This window comes from Hyla sarda, chromosome 1 (genome assembly GCF_029499605.1).
Source record: "Hyla sarda isolate aHylSar1 chromosome 1, aHylSar1.hap1, whole genome shotgun sequence".
Lineage (NCBI taxonomy): Eukaryota > Metazoa > Chordata > Amphibia > Anura > Hylidae > Hyla > Hyla sarda.
In genome coordinates, this window is record NC_079189.1 from 181071878 (window position 1) to 181094567 (window position 22690).

General features: G+C 40.5%; 1 protein-coding gene across 4 annotated transcripts in view; it reads left to right on the forward strand.

The window, feature by feature from the left end:
* The window catches only part of LOC130361702 (carcinoembryonic antigen-related cell adhesion molecule 1-like), a 38075-nt gene extending 33466 nt beyond the window's left edge, over positions 1-4609 (forward strand). For 3 of the 4 annotated variants that reach the window (XM_056565019.1, XM_056565028.1, XM_056565035.1), the window contains 2 exons: positions 1698-1745; positions 4219-4609. In XM_056565019.1, coding sequence (XP_056420994.1) covers positions 1698-1745; positions 4219-4281 — 111 coding nt within the window. In that variant the 3' untranslated portion in view covers positions 4282-4609. The remainder of the gene's footprint in view (positions 1-1697; positions 1746-4218) is intronic. The other variant, XM_056565043.1, reaches the window with a different exon arrangement.
* The last annotated feature ends 18081 nt before the right edge of the window (positions 4610-22690 follow it).

Consider the following 22690-nt stretch of genomic DNA (forward strand, 5'->3'; position numbering starts at 1 on the left):
ACTCGAAGCTCAGTATGTGCAGGGATCATACATTCCATTGTTCCCATGCCCTTTTTCAATTCAATACTAAAGACTCAAAAAGCTGACTGTAAATTTTTTTTTTTTTTAAAGCAGGTAATACCTCTTAAAACATAAAGGTTAATTATTTTAAATGTGAATATATTGCTATGCCCATATACTAAAACCAGACATACTGAAGAATGTAGCAGTCCTATCTAGTAGTTTATAGTCATGACCACCTTCACCTTACAGTAGGCAGTGAATTCTTTATACCGTATTTAAAACATGTAGTAGAATAGGAATATAAACTACTATCCAGCAGCCCCGGAAATTTAAATTGTGTGCAAAGTTTATACATTCCATAGAAACATGGAAAATTGTTGGTAGAAAAAGAAAACCCTGCCCTTACATTGTTTTCTGTTTTATTTATTTTTTATCTTAGGTTAAAATAAAACTTACGGTTCTATTGATTTACCAAACACATCTATTACTTATTTAGTAAAATCCTTTTTTATCATGTTGCTTCCAATCTTCCCCCAGATTGTGCACCCTTGTTCTTTTGTTTTGCTTTTTATAAAAAAAAATATATATATATATATATATATATATATATATATATATATATATATACATATATCTCCTGAACCATATTTAATCATTTGGCATTTTTAAAGGTTTTGATGGTGTTCCCCCTTTCCTTTCTTTCCTCCAGGCTATACAGATTACTTTACAAAGTCTCCAATAATAGTTTTTATGCTGAGGAGATTTGACTATTTTTGTAGGTTTTCTTGAGACCCATTTTATTTTATCAAGGTTCCAAGTAATGAAAATGACACAGTGGGAAAGCCAGTCTACCAATATATATCAACTGGCTCCGGAAAGTTAGACAGATTTGTAAATTACTTTTATTAAAAAATCTTAATCCTTCCAATAGTTATTAGCTTCTGAAGTTTTCTGTCTAACTGCTCAATGATGATGTCACGTCCCGGGAGCTGTGCATGATGGGAGAATATCCCCATAGGAACTGCACAGCTCCCGGGTCGTGAATCATCAAAGAGCAGTTAGACAGAAAACAACAACTCAACTTCAGAAGCTAATAACTATTGGAAGGATTAGGATTTTTTAATAGAAGTAATTTACAAATCTGTTTAACTTTCCGGAGCCAGTTGATATATATAAAAAAAAGTTTTGGCCTGGAATACCCCTTTAAGGCAATTACATGGTACTGAAAGCTATCACTTTAGAGATTATTACAGACTTTATCTTCTGTATGACAGATTATGTGAAATAACTGCAAAATAGGAATATCAATCCATTAAGGTGTAGCAGTTTAAATTAACTTTTTTTCCACCAGACAAACATAGCGGTACCTCCATGTGTGTACAAAACCAATGTATTTTTACCCCTATAGTGCGATCTTGTGTATGAACGGTAAATAAGATTGCACTGTCGCATCAGAACACATTCGTATTGTACACACGTGGAGGTACCGCTATGCTTGGCTGTTATTGTCTTATGGAATAAAGTTGATTTTATCTGTTACACCTCACTGAATTGAGATTCATCTTTTGCATTTACCAAGGTCTGGGTAAGTGCTATTATTCCATACTGGAGATGAAGGTATGCATGTCGGGGGTTGGTGTTGAATTTTGCACTTTTTTATATTATGTGAAATAACACTATTCTTTTCTTTACAGAATGAATTCAATAACAGTTTCAATGAGGATAAAGAACACCCTTACACAGTAAGGATCAGTTGTGTAATAGTGTAAAATAAAATGTAGTATTCGCAAGGCTGGGCTTAGGCTAAATGGTACCCTGTGCTCAATTTGACCTTTGGTGCCCCCAACCCATTTTTTTTTTCTGTAATCTTGGCACTTTTTCTTTTTTTTTTATATGGTTTATGTTTTGTCAGTTTCCCCAAGATGAGTAGGCAAGAGCCCATGTTTCATGACCAAGGGAAATAGATTGAAACTGAAAAAACATAAACCATGTGGGTTTTTTTGTATCACTTTTTATTACATCCATATATGCATACAGAAACCCAAAATCAGTACTTCTCACAGCAATCATGACTGAGCGCACAACCTGCCGCCCCTATCCTGCACAATCCACCATCAACCCTCTTGGTGGTTCTCTACCAAAGTGTGTACAATGAAATCCAAAACTTGTAATCCATGCATAAGAGAAAAAGTAAGTGGCACTCACCAATTGATTGAATATAAGATACTTTTAGTCCAAAGCAGTCAAGTCTTAAAAGTAAGACACTGTGATGACCAAGGCCTTCTCTTTCATCTAAGACCTGACTGCTTTACAATAAAAGAAAATTATATTTAACTTAGTTTTTGAGTGCTACTTACTTTTTCTATTATGCAATGACTTTTTATTACTTGTTTTCTGGGATGTGAGGTGATAAAAAACTACAATTATGCCACTGACTATTTTTTTCATTTACAGGAAAAAATAACATTATATTTTAATAGACTGCCCCCTCCGTATAATTTTAACCCTCTATGTGGCTCTTAGTATAGTAAAGACTCCCTCTTTGCCCCAATTATTTTAATTAGGGCCCCCTCTGTTCTGCATATTATAGTCAGGACTCCTTTTGTGCTCCCTTATTATGAAAAGGACACCTTTTGTGCCTGTCTGTATACTTTGGGGGAGAAGGTAAATGTTGTTTTTACAACTATTATATTTATTCTCTGGGTCAGCAAAATTACAACAATACCCAGTTTATAATATACATTTTATGCTTTGATTTACTACTTTAGTATTTACAAAAAATAAAATAAAATAAAGTTGTTTGCCATGTTCTGACTCCTACAACCTCTGTATATTTGTATATGGAGCTGTGTGAGGGCTCATTTTTTGTATGATATCTGTAGGTTTTATCAGTACCCTATTAGGATAGATGGGACTTTTTGAATTACATAAATCAGCAATTCTGGCTTTTAGTATTCTTTTATTTTTTTGTCTATGGTGTTTACTGTGAGGTATACAAAAAAGCCCCATTATATAACTGGTCATACACAACACTAATGCAATTCAACAAAAGAAATACACATATGTAGTCCAAAATTTTCTCAACAATGATTAAAACAAAAAATAATTCATTATAAAAACCAGAAAGAAAATGATGCAAAAATTTTTTGGAAAATTCCAAGTAACCCCACGAAATACCACAAAGAAAACGGTGGGGTCCCTGCAGAACAATAATACATAAATAAACAATAGATAGACAGATAGCTCAATACATGTTTGAGACCAATGCATGATCAATCAATGCAAGGATGTAAACATATATGGTACCTTTGGCTAAATAGAAAAACATGGATTCTGAAAATACGGGTTACAGTTAGTAATAAGCAATAAATATAATTAAGTTCCCCTATGCCTATAAATTCCCTTTTGTGGAGACCACACACTCCTAATTATATATCTGTTAAAAATCCAAGGATATATCCATAATCACATGGTCTTATCAAAATGTTGAAATATACAGCACAGTATACAACATACAATGGGGCAAACAAGTATTTAGTCAGCCACCAATTGTGCAAGTTCTCCCACTTAAAAACATGAGAGAGGCCTGTAATTTTCATCATAGATATACCTCAACTATGAGAGACATAGTGAGAAAAAAAATCCATAAAATCACATTGAAATTATGGTGGAAAATAAGTATTTGGTTAATAACAATAGTTAATCTCAATACTTTGTTATATACCCTTTGTTGGCAATGACAGAGGTCAAATGTTTTCTGTAAGTCTTCACAAGGTTTTCACACACTGTTGCTGGTATTTTTGCTCATTCCACCATGCAGATCTCCTCTAGAGCAGTGATGTTTTGGCTATGAACTATGGCTCCGGCATAAGCAGAGAAACAGAGCCACTGATGTGAATGAGAGCTGAGCTGCAGTAACCCAGCATGGCTACTACACAGAAAATGAAGTCATCTGCTTCCAGCTCTGTTTCTCTTTGTATGCCAGAGCAATGGCTGTTCATTGTGGCTGTTCAGTGTCAGCACCCCACTGATCTGATATTGGAAAACTCCTATAACACAAGAATATACAAATTTTTGTTATCAAACTTCCTGTTATACAAGAATGGGCATGCTGGCCAATAAACTGTTTAGCAGTACCATAAAGTACATATTTATACCTTCATTTTGTTCAAATTAAAGATTTAGTAATCCACTGATCTTGTTCTTGTTTTTCAGGATCTAAATTACCCCTACTTAAGTGATTCCTACCTTGATCTTCAGCCATACAAAAACTTGTGATTTCATCATTTATTCATTGTCAAATTTGGACACATGGAAGGCCACAGATTGCATAATGTCTGTTTTAGTATCCGATTGAATATTACATATGGGTATTAAAGCAAAGAAGATCAGAAAACAAAATATATTCAGAAATTATGGTTTCAGAAGGAATAGAAGAAATAATTTTTATCCCTTTAACAACTAAAAAAAAGCATCACAACATTGAGCCAATGTGATTTCACATACTGAAGACAGTACATAGTCAGTTATAAACTAAATTTTTTTAACAAAGAACATAATTTGAGTGCAATGTATTATTCCTAAATGATTATGAGAATAAATAATCCTGGAGCAGTATCACATCTGCAGATCATGTAGGGGCCCAAGAGTTGCCTACAGAACACTAGTCTACCTCAGAGGAGAAACTTTATTTGTGTCCTCGCACCTGAACACTGCAACACCATGCTAGATCCCAGTGTAGCACCCAATTTGTTGCAATAAGGAGGTGAGTAGACATTTCAGGGACTTGTTGTTCTGCTATTGAGATGTAAGTAGAACTATTGAGGCGAGGATTCTGCTGTGTATGTAAAACAAGTGTAACAGTGCTGGATGTGGATCCTCTAACCTGTGTGGCAGATGACTTGGACCGTATCGGGGAGCGGAGTCTAAGGTGCCGCTGGTCTTCACCAGAGCCCGCCGAAAGGCAAGATGGGCTTTCTGTGGCAGGCGACACACAGGTCGCTACCCCCGACATGGCTCGACCACACAGGTAGCTGGGCAGGTGAGGTAACGGAGGATGACGCAGAAGCGTAGTCAAACTTAGCAGGAGGTCAAGGCAGGCAGCAAAGGTATATAGTGAAATAACACAGGAGAAAGGTCTGGATACACGGGTAAGGCTAACAGGCAAAAGGGAATGCTTAATCTCAGGCTAGGGACACTGAAGATCTGGCAGGGAAGAGGGGGAGGTGCAGGGACTTGTGACAGGTGCATAACATAATTATGGGCGCACTGGCCCTTTAAATTTTAGAGCTCCAGTGCCCTAGGGGACGGGAACATGCGTAGCGGAGCTGAGACACAGAGGAGGCAACAGGAGCGGAGGATGGTAAGTGATGGGCTGGGACTCTCATACGGGCGCGTCCCGCAATACGAATCCCAGCCCGCAGCCAGCAGCCGAGGAGAGGGGAACAATGCGCTCACAGCCGGTGCATGCGGCCAGAGCGCAGAGCGTAACAACAAGGCAAACAAACAGATCCTAAATGAATGCAAACGTTCATGGCAAATTATCTAGATCTTTTCTGCTTGCCTGATTACCAGTTAACTTTCTTAAGGCTGCTTTTACATCATGATTGGGGCATTCTGCAGCCGTATCCTGTGGGAGAACTTATAAACCGGCTGCTGCCGTATACACACTGGACCGCCTCATTCCCCATTCATTTCAATGAGTCAGATGGAGTCAGCAAGTGACTTTGGTATCTGTTTTTGTTGCTGGACTGAAAACCATGGTCTGTTTGAGTACAAACATTCAGTTTTCAGTTAAAAAATTGATAAGGTCCAAAAATGTGTCAACCAAAGTCGCTAGCTTACTCTGTCAGGCTCAATTAAATAAATGGGGTACGGCAGCATCTGGTTTTCAAATTCTCCCACCGGGTTCGGTTGCCGTATGCCCTAATTGTGATTTGAATGCCACCAACATATTTATTTTTTTATTCTTACTTCTTGTGTGTGAGTCTAGTCAGGGATTTCTTGCCCTCTAGAAAAAGAAGATCATCCTGCCTTTGTACAGAGCTTTCAGAGAAATGTGGAGGCACTGCTTATGGAGGTTGGCACAAAGAGATGTTACCGGAATATTCTTTCTCCTGGTCCTCTAGAGGTCAGAGCGTTACAGTAACGTTATAGTTACATTTGCTGTGTTTTGTAATGCGTCTTGCACCTATGTGTTTATCATAAGATCAAGACATATTTATATCTTCTGAAAGTAAACAATACAAGTTCTTATTGAATTTCTGAAAGCTGATATTAATATTGTAAAGAATTGTATCACTTTTCATTGAAGAAAAAAATAACCTTTGCAGAAACCGTATAAATAGTTGAAGTTACTTGTTGCAACTTTAAAGTGAACTGGAGGAACATATTGATATAGTTGGGGTCACTGAGACATGGCTGGACTCCTCGCATGACTGGGCTGTCAATCTGCAGGGGTTTACATTGTTTCGCAAGGATAGAATGAACAGAAAAGGTGGTGGAGTCTGTCTGTATGTAAGAAGTGGTATGAAAGTCAGTGTGAACGATGCCATAGTGTGTGATGATTCGGAGGATGTGGAATCACTATGGGTAGAATTACAAAAGGAGGGAAATACTGAAAAAATAATATTTGGGGTAATCTACAGACCCCCTAATATCAGTGAAGAGATAGAAGGTCGGCTGTATAAACAAATAGAGAGGGCCGCCCGGGCAGGTACAGTGGTAATAATGGGAGATTTTAACTATCCAGATATAGATTGGGGTCCGGGGTTGGCTAAAACTACAAAGGGGCAACAATTCCTAAATTTATTGGAGGATAATTTTATGGGCCAGTTTGTGGAGGACCCAACAAGAAGTGATGCCTTGTTGGATCTGATCATTTCCAACAACGCAGAGCTGGTTGGTAATGTAACTGTGCGGGAAAACCTTGGTAATAGCGACCACAATATAGTTACTTTTGACTTAAAATGTAGAAAACAAAGACAGGCGGGGAAGGCAAAAACATATAACTTTAAAAAGGCAAATTTCCCTGGGCTGAGGGCTGCACTACAGGACATAGACTGGGGGGAGGTGTTGTCAAATACTGATACAGAAGGTAAATGGGACATCTTTAAATCAACTCTAAATAACTATACAGCTAAATATATACCAAAGGGGAACAAATATAAACGATTAAAACTAAATCCTACATGGCTGACACATGATGTTAAAAGAGCAATAAACAACAAAAAAATAGCCTTCAAAAAATACAAATCTGATGGGTCAGCTATAACATTTAAACAGTACAAGGAGCTTAATAAAATCTGTAAAAATGTAATAAAAACAGCAAAAATTCAAAATGAGAGACAGGTGGCCAGAGAAAGCAAAACTAATCCTAAATATTTTTTTAGATATATAAATGCAAAAAAAAACAAGGACAGAGCATGTAGGACCCCTTAATAATGATAATGGGGAGGTTGTCACAGGCGATAAAGAGAAAGTGGAGCTACTGAATGGGTTCTTTAGTTCTGTATATACTAGGGAAGAAGGAGGAGCTGACATTGGACAGGTCAGTGCTGGTAACACATCATGTAATGTACTGAACTGGCTTAATGTAGAGATGGTACAAGGTAAGTTAAGTGATATAAATGTAAGCAAATCTCCAGGGCCAGATGGATTGCACCCAAGAGTTCTTAGAGAGGTAAGTTCAGTAATATCTGTACCCCTGTTCATGATATTTAGAGATTCTCTGGTGTCTGGTATTGTGCCAAGGGACTGGCGCAAGGCGAATGTGGTGCCAATCTTCAAAAAGGGCTCTAGGTCTTCCCCAGGAAACTATAGACCGGTAAGTTTAACGTGCATTGTGGGTAAATTGTTTGAAGGACTTATAAGGGATTACATACAGGAATACATAGGGGATAATTGTATTATAAGTGATAACCAGCATGGGTTTACTAAGGATAGAAGTTGTCAAACCAATCTAATTTGCTTTTATGAAGAGGTGAGTAGAAGCCTTGACAGAGGAATGGCTGTAGATATAGTGTTTCTGGATTTTGCTAAAGCGTTTGATACTGTCCCTCATAGACGTCTGACAGGTAAGTTAAGGTCTTTGGGTTTGGAAATTTTAGTTTGTAACTGGATTGAACACTGGCTCATGGATCGTACCCAGAGAGTGGTGGTCAATGATTCGTACTCTGATTGGTCCCCGGTTATTAGTGGTGTACCCCAAGGTTCAGTACTGGGCCCGCTGCTGTTTAATTTATTTATCAATGATATAGAGGATGGTATTAACAGCTCTGTTTCTATCTTTGCAGATGACACCAAGCTTTGTAGCACGGTACAGTCTATAGAGGATGTGCATAAGTTACAAGATGACTTGGATAGACTAAGTGTCTGGGCCTCCACTTGGCAAATGAGGTTCAATGTGGATAAATGTAAAGTTATGCATCTGGGTACTAATAACCTGCATGCGTCGTATGTCTTAGGGGGGATTAAACTGGCAGAGTCACTGGTAGAGAAGGATCTGGGTGTACTTGTAGATCACAGACTACAGAATAGCATGCAATGTCAGGCTGCTGCTTCCAAAGCCGGCAGGATATTGTCATGTATCAAAAGAGGCATGGACTCAAGGGACAGGGACATAACACTCCCCCTTTATAAAGCATTGGTACAGCCTCACCTGGAATATGCTGTTCAGTTTTGGGCACCTGTCCATAAAAGGGACACTGCGGAGTTGGAAAGGGTGCAGAGACGCGCGACTAAACTAATATGGGGCATGGAACATCTAAGCTATGAGGAGCGATTAAAGGAGTTACAATTGTTTAGTCTTGAGAAGAGACGTTTAAGGGGGGATATGATAAACGTATATAAGTATATTAATGGCCCATACAAAAAATATGGAGAAAAACTGTTCCAGGTTAAACCCCCCCAAAGGACGAGGGGGCACTCCCTCCGTCTGGAGAAGAAAAAGTTTAGTCTCAAGGGGCGACACGCCTTCTTTACCGTGAGGACTGTGAATTTATGGAACGGTCTACCTCAGGAACTGGTCACAGCAGGAACAATTAACAGCTTTAAAACAGGATTAGATACATTCATGGAACAAAATAACATTAATGCTTATGAAGAAATATAAAATCCCATCCCTTCCCCAATATCGCGCCACACCTCTACCCCTTAATTCCCTGGTTGAACTTGATGGACATATGTCTTTTTTCGACCGTACTAACTATGTAACTATGCCAAATCAGAGATATTAAAACATCTGTCTTAACTTGGTCTTTCCAAGCCTAACTCTCCATTTACCTAGCCACAAACTGTAATTTAAAGGGGTACTCCGATAGAAAACTTTTTTTTTGTTTTTGTTTTTTTAAATCAACTGGTGCCAGAAAGTTAAACAGATTTGTAAATTACTTCTATTAAAAAAACTTAATCCTTCCAGTACTTATTAGCTGCTGAATACTACAGAGGAAATTCTTTTCTTTTTGGAACACAGAGCTCTCTGCTGACATCATGAGCACAGTGCTCTCTGCTGACTTCTCCGTCCATTTTAGGAATTGTCCAGAGTAGGAGAAAATCCCCATAGCAAACATTTTCTGCTTTGGACAGTTCCTAAAATGGACAGAGATGTCAGCAGAGAGCACTGTGCTCGTGATGTCAGCAGCTAATAAGTACTTGAAGGATTAATATTTTTTAATAGAAGTAATTTACAAATCTGTTTAACTTTCTGGCACCAGTTGATAAAAAAAAAAAAAGTTTTCCACCGGAGTACCCCTTTAATTCTATATAACCTTAAAGGGGGTGCTCCCACAATTACACGTTATCCATTATAGGGAATAAGTATCTGCTTGGAATCCAACTCACACCATTTACCCTACCATTCCACAATGGAATGCAAAAGCCAATACTATCTAAAAATAAAATAAAATAAATCAGTTTGGGACTCCTAGATACAGAATAGTATTTTAAACCTATTCATCATCAGATAATAAAAAGGGGCAAACTGGGTAAAAATAATAAAGAAAATGAGTACTTACCTGACCTTACCTGCTGTTGATGTTCAGGTCCACCCTGATCTGCTCTAGCTGGTCCATGCCTCAACACAGGAAAATGCATGCACAGATGATCACCTTGTCACTGCAGTGATTTCCATGAATTTAATAACAACACAACATGCATTTATCTCCTAAGCTTTCTCCATAGGTGGCTGACATTTTTTAATAAAATGTTATTATTAATGTAGCTTGTATAAAGCCCTGCATGAGTACTTCTATGAGCATTTTCCACTGTGAAAAGGGTGGATCATTAGAGTTGTAACTTGTTTGACACCGTCTAGATTTGGGCATAAAGTCTAAGGGAAACCTGGGAAAGTCCTTAGAATGGCAGTCAACGAAAGCAAAAATGTCAGGGCACAGACAATGAAGAAGCAGGACAGAAAATGTGGAACAGCAACAGGACAGCAGCCAGATGGGAGTGTGAACAATCTTCATTATGTTTATATAAAAGTCAATAGTGACATTAACTATATTGTGATATTAGCCTATTTTACATAGCATACAATGTTCAGAATGGTATTTGCAGCTGACATTCATTTGGACACCAATACCATACTGATTCTATCCAAGCAAAGATCCAAACTAATATAGTTGGGCACGAAAAGAATAACCATATGGCAAAAACAAAGCAGGCAACGTTTATCATGGAAGAGAGTGCAAGGAACAGATGGAATCAGAATGAGAAACCTAATACTGATAAATCATGACATGGAAAGTGGAGTTATCCAACATCTTATGTACATTAGTGAAAAGAGACAAAAGTGTCTCTCGGGAACAGACAATTCATACAGTAACAGCCAGAAGTATCATGTCACTGGACACCTGGCCCTTTTCCTTAACCCCTTAAGGACTCAGCCCATTTTGGCCTTAAAAACAATTATATTTTTCCTTTTTCATATTTTCCTCTTCACCTTCAAAAAATCATAACTCTTTTATGTTTTCATCCACAGATTAGTATGAGGGCTTGTTTATTGCGCGACCAGTTGTCCGTTATAATGCCATCACTCACTTTACCATAAAAAGTATGGCGCAACCAAAAAAATACTATGTGTATGGGAAAATTAAGAAGAAAATTTTTCATTTTCACGCTGTACAATTTACGGTAAAAATGACGTGTTCTTTATTATTTGGGTCAATACGATTAAAATGATACCCATGATAACATACTTTTCTATTACTGTTGCGCTTAAAAAAAATCACAAACTTTTGAACAAAATTAGTACGTTTAAAATCCCTCTATTTTGAAAACCTTTTCCCATATAAGCGGCGGTATGAGGGCTAATTTTTTGAGCCATGATCTGTACTTTTTATTGATACCATATTTGCATATATAAAACTTTTAATACATTTTTTATAATTTTTGGGGGAATAAAATGGTAAAAAAAAGCAGCTATTTTTTTTTACGTTCACGCCGTTCACCATATGGCATCATTAACAATATATTTTAATAATTCGGATATTTACGCACACGGAGATACCAAATTAGTTTATTAAATTTATTTTTATTTACACTTTTTTGGGGGGGGAAATGGGGGAAATGGGACAATTTACGTTTTTTTATTAGGGGAGGGGTTTTTCACTTTTTTCAAACTTTTTTTTACTTTTATTTTTACACTTTAATAGTCCCCATAGGGGACTATTTATAGCAATCATTCGATTGCTAATACTGTTCAGTGCTATGCATCGGGCATAGCACTGATCAGTGTTATTGGTCATCTTCTGCTCTGATCTGCACGATCGTAGACCAGAGCAGTAGACCTGTGGAAGGCAGCGGAGGCAGGTGAGGGGACCTCCGTCTGCCATTCTGGATGATCCGATTGCTGCGGCAGAGCTGCGGGCGATCTAATCATCCATTTTAGTGACTGTATATATATATATATATTTTATATATATATATATATATATATATATATATATATATATATACAGTGGGGATCAAAAGCTTTGGCACCCCAGGTAAAAATTTGTATTATTGTGCATAAAGAAGCCAAGGAAAGATAGAAAAATCTCCAAAAGGCATCAAATTACAGATTAGACATTCTTATAATATGTCAACAAAAGTTAGATTTTATTTCCATCATTTACACTTTCAAAATAACAGAAAACAAAAAAAAATGGCGTCTGCAAAAGTTTGGGCACCCTGCAGAATTTCTAGCAAGGCACTGTCACACAAATAAAGAATTTGTGAAAAAAAAGTAAATTTCAAATTTTTTTCTACTGACTTTGAAATAATTCTAGCTACACAATAAGGGCTCAACATACTCACTTTTGCCCTAGGTGAATACTTTAGGGGCTGTAGTTTCAAAAATGGGGTCACTTCTGGGGGTGCAGTATTGTTCTGACAGCTAGAATGCTTTGCAAGTTGAAGTGAAGCTTATAATTTGTATGATATCCTGAAAGCCAAATGGCGCTTCTCTCCCTTTGGGTCCTACCATGTGGCCATGCAACCAAATATGGCCTAAGCGGGGGTATAACCGAACACGGGACAAACAGCGTAATAAAATATGGGGCGCATTTTCTACTTTTCAGACACAATGTACAAAAAATATGTTCCACAAATGAGGCATTTGTGAAAAAAAGCAACTTTGAAACCATTGCAGCTACACAAAAAGGACTCAAAGTACTCCCTTTTGGTCTAGGTGAATACTTTAGGGGGTGCAGTTTCCAAAATGAGGTCACTTGTGGGAGTTCTGTATGATTCTGGCAGCTAAAACCCTTTGTAGGTATGAAGTGTGGCCTATAATCCATTTGGTCAAAAATTATGCCCTGAAAGCCAAATGGCGCTCCTCTCCTTCTGGGTCCTACCACGTGGCCAAGAAACCAAATATGGCCTAAGCGGGGGTATTTCCAAACACGGGCCGAGCAGCTCAATACAATATAGGGTGCATCAGAAGCGATGTACAAAAAATATGTCCCATAAATGATGCATTTGTGAAAAAAAGCAAATTTTGAATTGTTAACCCTGTCTCTGTAATAATTCCTGCCAAGAATCTATGGTCTTAAAGTGCTCACTATACCCCCTAATGAATACCTTGAGGGGTCTAGATTTTAAAATGGGGTTATTCGGGGGGGGGGGGGGGGGTTTCCTATGTTCTACCTCCTCTAAGTTTCTGCAGACTTTACATTGCACATAAAAGAAAGATGTACTTTTCAAATTTCCAAAAGTATGAAAATTTCAACTAAAATAGGGCATAAGATACCTGATCGCGGGAGTCCTGCTGCTGGGGACCCCCGTGCTCTTGCATGCGGCACCCCTTTTGTAATCAGTCCCCGGAGTGTGTTCGCTCCGGGACTGATTACCGGCGACTATAGGGCGGGCAGCATGTGACGTCACACCCCCGCCGCCGTGTGATGTCACGCTCCGCCCCTCAATGCAAGCCTCCGGGAGGGGGCGTGATAGCTCCGGGGACTGATTACAAACGGGGTGCCGCGTGCAAGATCACGGGGGTCCCCAGCGGCGGGACTCCCGCGATCAGGCATCTTATGCCCTATCCTTTGTATAGGGGATAAGATGTCTAAGCACCGGAGTACCCCTTTAAGGACCCAGGGCATACCTGTACGCCCCTGGGAATTCTGGTCCAAGCCGCTCCCCCAGTGGGGACCGGACCAGAATGCCTGCTGAAATCATTCAGCTGGTATCCTGTGCCAACGCCTTGGAGGGGGGGGGGTCCAGAGTCCACCTTATGTCGGCCAATTCAGACTGGCGATCTGTGGCGATTTCGGGTCATACGGGACCTGGAAAATAAGGAGGATTGGGGCTGTATAAGACAGCCCCAATCCCCCTGAAGAGGTAGGAGTGAGGTGGCAGGGGTGCCACCTCTCCTATCCCTGCTATTGCTTGCTCAGAAGCCAATAGTAGATGGGGGCTGGGGGTTAAAGTTTGGTTCCCCTGCTCTGCTCACCCACAGTAGTCCGGGCAGAGTGGGAGAACTGTGCTGGGAGCGGCAGCGGAGGTCCCCCACCTATAGCGGGTGGCTCCTGCCTAGGTGGCGGCGATCCTGCAACTTACCCGGTGAGTTGTTGCCTAGCAACATTTGGAGGGCCACAGTTTGGAGACCACTATACAGTGGTCTCTAATCTGTAGCCCTCCAGATGTTGCAAAACTACAACTGCCAGCATGCCCAGACAGTCGTTTGCTGTTTGGACATGCTGGGATTTGTAGTTTTGCAAGATATAGAGGGTACAGTTTGGAGATCACTGTGCATTGGTTTCCTAAACTGTGGTCCTCTAGATCTTGCAAAACTACAACTCCCAGCATGCCCACACAGCAGTTTGCTATCTGGGCATGCTGGGATTTGTAGTTTTGCAACATCTGGAGGGCCACAGTTTGGAGATCACTGTGCGGTGGTCTCTAAACCCTGGCCCTCTAAACCTTCCAAAACTACAACTCCCAGCATGCACGAACAGCCAACAGCTGTCTCGGCATGCTGGGAGTTGTAGTTGCATGCCTCCAGCTGTTGCATAACTAAAACTCCCAGCATGCCCTTCGGCAATCAGTACATGCTGGGAGTTGTAGTTTCGCAACAGCTGGAGGTTTACTCGGGCAGGGGTTTACAGTGAGTTTCCTGCTTCAAGTTTGAGCTGCGGCAAATTTTCTGCTGCAGCTCAAACTCCTAGCGGGAAACTCACCATAATCCCCCGCCTGTGTGAATGTACCCCAAAAACACTACACTACACTACACTAACACAAAACAAAGGGTAAAACACTACATATACACACCCTTACACTGTCCCCCCAATAAAAATGAAAAACGTCTCAAATGGAAGTGTGTCCAAAACGGAGCCTCCATCTGTTGCAAAACAATAACTCCCAGCATTGCCGGCCAGCCACTGACTGTCCAGGCATGCTAGGAGTTTAGCAACAGCTGGAGGCACCCTGTTTGGGAATCACTGCTGTGGAATATTTTTGGGGGTGGAGGCAGTTTTAACACTTGCATCCGGCAAATTCCCAATTCAGGCCTCAAATGCGCATGGCGCTCTCACACTTCGGAGTCCTGTCGTATTTTAAGGAAACAGTTTTGGGCCACATATGGAGTATTTCCATACTCGGGAACAATTGCGTTACAAATTTTGGGGGCGCTTTTTCTCCTTTTACCCCTTATGAAAAGGAAAAGTTGGGTTCTACACCATCCTGTTAGTGTAAAAAAATATACATGCTGGTGTTGCTACATACTTTTCATTTTCACAAGAGGTAAAAGAAAAACAAGACCCCTAAAATTTATAACACAATTTCTCCTGTATGTGGACGTTAAATGCTCTGCGCACAACAGGGCTCAGGAGTGAGAGCGCACTATGTACATTTGAGGCCTAAATTGGTGATTTGCACAGGGGTGGCTGATTTCACAGCAGTTCTGATATAAACGCTAAAAAAGAAATACCCACATATGACCCCATTTTGGAAACTTCACCCCTCACGTAACATAACAAGACAAGTGGTATAGGGAGCCTTAACACCCACCAGGTGTAAGATGAATTTTCGTTAAAGTTGGATGGGAAAATGGAAAAAAATAATACATTTTCACAAAATTGCTGGTGTTACCCTAAATTTTTCATTTTCACAAGGGAAAATAGGAAAAAAGCCCCCCAAAATGTGTAACCCCATTTCTTCTGAGTAAGATCATACACCATATGTGGATGTAAAGTGCGCTACAATGCTCAGAAGAGAAGGAGCGCCAGTGGGCTTTTAGAGAGAAAATTTGTCCGGAATTGAAGGCCACATGTGTTTACAAAGCCCACATAGTGCCAGAACAATGGACCCCCACCCCCACATGTGACCCCATCATATAATGTAATAAGGTGAGCATTTATGCCCCACAGGTGTCTGACAGATTTTTGGAACAGTGGTCTGTGAAAATGAAAAATAAAATTTTTCATTTGCACAGCCCACTGTTCCAAAGATCTATCAAACACCAGTGGGGTGTAAATGCTCACTGCATCCCTTATTATGTGGTGACGCCAAAGTTGTGGTGTGACCAATGGGTGTGAAGGGTATAAGTGGATGGGGCAAGAGGTTATTAACCCCTAATGTTCATGACGCCAGAGTGGTTTTTCGGTAACCCCCCAAACGGTAGCACTGCTATCCCAAGGTTAGCAGGGCAATAATAGTCCAAGACCAGGTAAGGGTTAACGATAGCTTTACTGAGGTTAGACAGTTGTTAAAGTCTTTACAGCTAGGCCAGAATCCTAGAGAGTCGACCAGTAACATGGAAAGGGCCTTGCAGCTTGCTGGGAATTGCAGTACTTTTGGCTCAGACTTCAATACAGCCATTCTGCCTATAATTGACTTGATTAGTGACTTGACTTTGGTAGAGACAGCAGATATAGATGAGTTGACTTACTGACAATGTGGCAGGTGTGCAGGCTTTATGGCCTCCAGGTGTACTGGACACAGGATCTGTGATATCTGTGCTTTGCTGTTCCTCAGGATCTATGAGTGAGGTAGAAGAGAACGATTGTAATAGCTCCCCCTCTTATAAAGGGGGATCGAGCAATAAGCCCATATGTCAAGCTGCAAGTCAGGTGGTCTACTGGTGTTCTATGGGTAACATAACACATCATGTGAACATAAAAGGTGATACCTCCAAAGGTCCTTAAAGGTCCTTTATACTTTATATACATAACATTATGCACTATATTTACAACACTATACATAACATTAGGCTGCAGGAAAGCCCCTAGGACAATGAGAGACTCAACCTGACAGGGCTTAAGTACTGTACATGAGTATATCCTGTACTGGGACATTACAATGACATTTAGTGAGCGGTGTAGTTTCAAAAATGGGGGTCACATGTGGTGGGGGGTCCACTGTTCTGGCATCATGGGGGCTTTGTAAACGCACATGGCCTCCGACTTCCATTCCAAACAAATTCTCTCTCCAAAAGCTCAATGGCGCTCCTTCTCTTCTGAGCATTATGGTTCGCATGCAGAGCACTTTACATCCACATATAAACTGACTGAGTCTAGCTGAAGCTGGGTCTGTATTCTAAAGTGTGGTATTATTAAGTGTTACATTTGAGAAGTTTTATAAGCAGAAGTTCATGTGCTAAGTATACTGTGGATCATTGTTTTCCAAACAGGGGGTCTCCAGCGGTTGCATAGCCCTTGCATTTTTTTTTTTTTTTTTTTTTTTTCTCCTGTCTGTAGCACACCTGGGGGAGGGGTTAATTGATTAACTGCTCTCAGGTGTATAAAACTAACTGGGAAACTCTGTGAGCCCTGCTCTGACTGAGTCTAGCTGAAGCTGGGTCTGTATTCTAAAGTGTGGTATTATTAAGTGTTACATTTGAGAAGTTTTATAAGCAGAAGTTCATGTGCTAAGTATACTGTGGATCATTGTTTTCCAAACAGGGGGTCTCCAGCGGTTGCATAGCCCTTGCATTTTTTTTTTTTTTTTTTTTTTTTCTCCTGTCTGTAGCACACCTGGGGGAGGGGTTAATTGATTAACTGCTCTCAGGTGTATAAAACTAACTGGGAAACTCTGTGAGCCCTGCTCTGACTGAGTCTAGCTGAAGCTGGGTCTGTATTCTAAAGTGTGGTATTATTAAGTGTTACATTTGAGAAGTTTTATAAGCAGAAGTTTAGAAAGCAGGAGTTGTAAGCAGGACCCACTGTAACTGTAAGTATTACACTCCCTTGATAAAAGTAGTTTTTCTTAATAGTTAATAACAGCTGTTTGTCACCAAGGATATGGACAGCAGGATTGGAGGTTTTCTTCAGTGCACATTGTGCCACATGTATACATCTCTGGAGCAGCAGCTTCAGGGTGCATACCGCTGTGACAAATGTGAGCATGTTGCCCACCTGGAAGCTCGTATTAGAGATCTAGAGGAGCAAAATGCAACATTGAGGGCGATTGACAATCTTACAGAGCAAGCAGTTAGTGGGGCAGAAATGGAGGTTGGAGAAACTAGCCAGGAGGCCCAAGTAGGGAGCTGGGTTAATGTAGTTAGAGGGACTGGAAAGGGGGCAAGGAAAAGGAAGGTCACTTCTGCTTCTGATCTCCCAAGTAAAATTGCCAAGTTGGGCGATGATGCGAGGGCCTCAGTATCAGAGATGGCAACCCTAGTGGATACTGGTCTCCCTAACAGCCGGGGGAACAGCTCAACTAGTAGTGTGGGGGATGGTAACGCAGGTAGGCCAAGACAGTTAGTTGTGGTAGGGGACTCTATAATCAGGAAGACGGATAGAATAATTTGTCGCCAAGATCACCTCAACCGAATGGTTTGCTGTCTCCCTGGTGCCAGGGTTCGGCATGTGGTGGAAAGGGTGGACAAATTACTAGGGGGGGCTGGGGATGACCCAGCTGTCGTGGTCCATGTGGGAACCAACGACAGAATACATGGTAGGTGGAGGTCCTTGAAGAATAATTACAAGGAACTAGGTGCCAAGCTGAAGGGAAGGACCTCTAAGGTTGTGTTCTCTGGAATACTTCCTGTGCCATGCGCATCGCAGGAAAGACAGCGGGACCTTAGGGAGTTAAATGCATGGCTTAAGTCGTGGTGTGAGGGGGAAGGGTTTGGGTTTTTAGAGCACTGGGCTGACTTTTCATTGGGGTACAAACTCTATTCTACGGATAATTTGCACCTGAATGGAAGGGGGTCTGCTGTGCTGGGGGAGAGAATCCTGGAAGGGGTGGCTGAGTATTTAAACTAGGTGAGTGGGGGGAGGATAATAAAGCAAAGAAAGCAGACAGTGGGATGGATAGGTTAGAGAGGGGTCAGGACATAATGGCGGGTGGAGAGGAGTCCTGTGGGGGGAGGTTAAGAACAGTGGATAAGGAGATTCATGCGTTACAAACCAGCTGTAAAAATAAATGTAGCCCGAAAAATTGTAATCCCAATAATTCAAAAAATTCCATTAGCCCCAATAACTCAATAACTACAATAAGCCCCATTAACTCAAAAAATACCATTAGCCCCAATAACTTAAATAACAACGTTAGACGCAATAACGCAAAAAATCCCATTAGCCCCAATAACTTAAATAATAACGTTAGACCCAATAACTCAAAAAATCCCATTAGCCCCAATAACTTAAATAGTACAATTAGCCCTTATAACTCAAAAAATGACATTAACCCCAATAACTCTGAAAATCCCATTAGTGAGACTATATGTGTAAAACTTAATGGAAATGTAAAGTGTATGTTCACAAATGCCAGAAGCCTAGCAAATAAAATGGGGGAGCTTGAGGCCTTGATACTGGAGGAACATATTGATATAGTTGGGGTCACTGAGACATGGCTGGACTCCTCGCATGACTGGGCTGTTAATCTGCAGGGGTTTACATTGTTTCGCAAGGATAGAATGAACAGAAAAGGTGGTGGAGTCTGTCTGTATGTAAGAAGTGGTATGAAAGTCAGTGTGAACGATGCCATAGTGTGTGATGATTCTGAGGAGGTGGAATCACTGTGGGTAGAATTACAAAAGGAGGGAAATACTGAAAAAATAATATTTGGTGTAATTTACAGACCCCCTAATATCACTGAAGAGATAGAAGGTCGGCTGTATAAACAAATAGAGAGGGCCGCCCGGGCAGGTACAGTGGTAATAATGGGAGATTTTAACTATCCAGATATAGATTGGGGCCGGGGGTTGGCTAAAACTACAAAGGGGAGAAAATTCCTAAATTTATTGCAGGATAATTTTATGGGCCAGTTTGTGGAGGACCCAACAAGAAGTGATGCCTTGTTGGATCTGATCATTTCCAACAACGCAGAGCTGGTTGGTAATGTAACTGTGCGGGAAAACCTTGGTAATAGCGACCACAATATAGTTACTTTTGACTTAAAATGTAGAAAACAAAGACAGACGGGGAAAGCAAAAACATATAACTTTAAAAAGGCAAATTTCCCTGGGCTGAGGGCTGCACTACAGGACATAGACTGGGGGGAGGTGTTCTCAAATACTGATACAGAAGGTAAATGGGACATCTTTAAATCAACTCTAAATAACTATACAGCTAAATATATACCAAAGGGGAACAAATATAAACGATTAAAACTAAATCCTACATGGCTGACAAATGAGGTTAAAAGAGCAATAAACAACAAAAAAATAGCCTTCAAAAAATACAAATCTGATGGGTCAGCTATAACATTTAAACAGTACAAGGAGCTTAATAAAATCTGTAAAAATGTAATAAAAACAGCAAAAATTCAAAATGAGAGACAGGTGGCCGAAGAAAGCAAAACTAATCCTAAATATTTTTTTAGATATATAAATACAAAAAAACCAAGGACAGAGCATGTAGGACCCCTTAATAATGATAATGGGGAGGTTGTCACGGGCGATCAAGAGAAGGCGGAGCTACTGAATGGGTTCTTTAGTTCTGTATATACTATGGAAGAAGGAGCTGACATTGGTCAGGTCAGTGCTGGTAACACATCATATAATGTATTGAACTGGCTTAATGTAGAGATGGTACAAGGTAAGTTAAGTAAAGTAAATGTAAGCAAATCTCCAGGGCCGGATGGACTACACCCAAGAGTTCTTAGAGAGGTAAGTTCAGTAATATCTGTACCCTTGTTCATGATATTTAGAGATTCTCTGGTGTCTGGTATTGTGCCAAGGGACTGGCGCAAGGCGAATGTGGTACCAATCTTCAAGAAGGGCTCTAGGTCTTCGCCAGGCAATTATAGACCGGTAAGTCTAACGTGCATTGTGGGTAAATTGTTTGAAGGACTTATAAGGGATTACATACAGGAATACATAGGGGATAATAGTATTATAAGTGATAGCCAGCATGGGTTTACTAAGGATAGAAGTTGTCAAACCAATCTAATTTGCTTTTATGAAGAGGTGAGTAGAAGCCTTGACAGAGGAATGGCTGTGGATATAGTGTTTCTGGATTTTGCCAAAGCATTTGATACTGTCCCTCACAGACATCTGACAGGTAAGTTAAGGTCCTTGGGCTTGGAAACTTTAGTTTGTAACTGGATTGAACACTGGCTCATAGATCGTACCCAGAGAGTGGTGGTAAATGATTCGTACTCTGATTGGTCCCCGGTTATTAGTGGTGTACCCCAAGGTTCAGTACTGGGCCCGCTGCTGTTTAATTTATTTATCAATGATATAGAGGATGGTATTAACAGCTCTGTTTCTATCTTTGCAGATGACACCAAGCTTTGTAGCACGGTACAGTCTATAGAGGATGTGTATAAGTTACAAGATGACTTGGATAGACTAAGTGTCTGGGCATCCACTTGGCAAATGAGGTTCAATGTGGATAAATGTAAAGTTATGCATCTGGGTACTAATAACCTGCATGCGTCGTATGTCTTAGGGGGGATTAAACTGGCAGAGTCACTGGTAGAGAAGGATCTGGGTGTACTTGTAGATCACAGACTACAAAATAGCATGCAATGTCAGGCTGCTGCTTCCAAAGCCGGCAGGATATTGTCATGTATAAAAAGAGGCATGGACTCGAGGGGCAGGGACATAATACTCCCCCTTTATAAAGCATTGGTACGGCCTCACCTGGAATATGCTGTTCAGTTTTGGTCGCCTGTTCATAAAAGGGACACTGCGGAGTTGGAAAGGGTGCAGAGACGCGCGACTAAACTAATATGGGGCATGGAACATCTTAGCTATGAGGAGCGATTAAAGGAGTTACAATTGTTTAGTCTTGAGAAGAGACGTTTAAGGGGGGATATGATAAACGTATATAAGTATATAAATGGCCCATACAAAAAATATGGAGAAAAACTGTTCCAGGTTAAACCCCCCCAAAGGACGAGGGGGCACTCCCTCCGTCTGGAGAAGAAAAGGTTTAGTCTAAAGGGGCGGCACGCCTTCTTTACCGTGAGGACTGTGAATTTATGGAACGGTCTACCTCAGGAACTGGTCACAGCAGGAACAATTAACAGCTTTAAAGCAGGGTTAGATACATTCCTGGAACAAAATAACATTAATGCTTATGCAGAATTATAAAACTACATCCCTTTCCCTTATCCCCTTACATCCTTCCCTTCAATCCCCTGGTTGGACTTGATGGACGTATGTCTTTTTTCAACCATACTTACTATGTAACTATATGGGGTTACAAATTTTGAGGGGGCATTTTCTCCAATTACCCCTTTAAAAAATGTAAAATTTGGGGAAATACCAGCATTTTAGAGAATAAAAAAAGAATATCCTTTACACACCCGACTTTAACGAAAAGTCGTCAAACACCTGTGGGGTGTTAAGGCTCACTGTACCCCTTGTTACGTTCCTTGAGGGGTGTAGTTTTCAAAATAGCATGCCATGTGTTTTTAGTGACATGCTCCCCAAAACCCATTTCAGCAAAATTCACTCTCCAAAATCGCATTGTTGCTCCTTCCCTTCTGAGCCCTCTACTGTGCCCAAAGAACACTTTACATCCACATATGAGGTAATTCCTTACTCGAGAGAAATTGGGTTACAAACTTTGGGGGGATTTCACTCCTTTTACCCTTGTAAAAATTCTAAAATGGCTCTACAAGAACATGTGAGTGAAAAAAATGAAGATTTTGAATTTTCTCCTTCACTTTGCTGCTATTCCTGTGAAACACCTAAAGGGGTAACAAACTTTAGGAATGTCATTTTGAGGACTTTGAGGGGTGCAGGTTTTATAATGGGGTCATTTATGTGGTATTTCTCACAGAAAGTCCCCTCAAATCCACTTCAAACTTA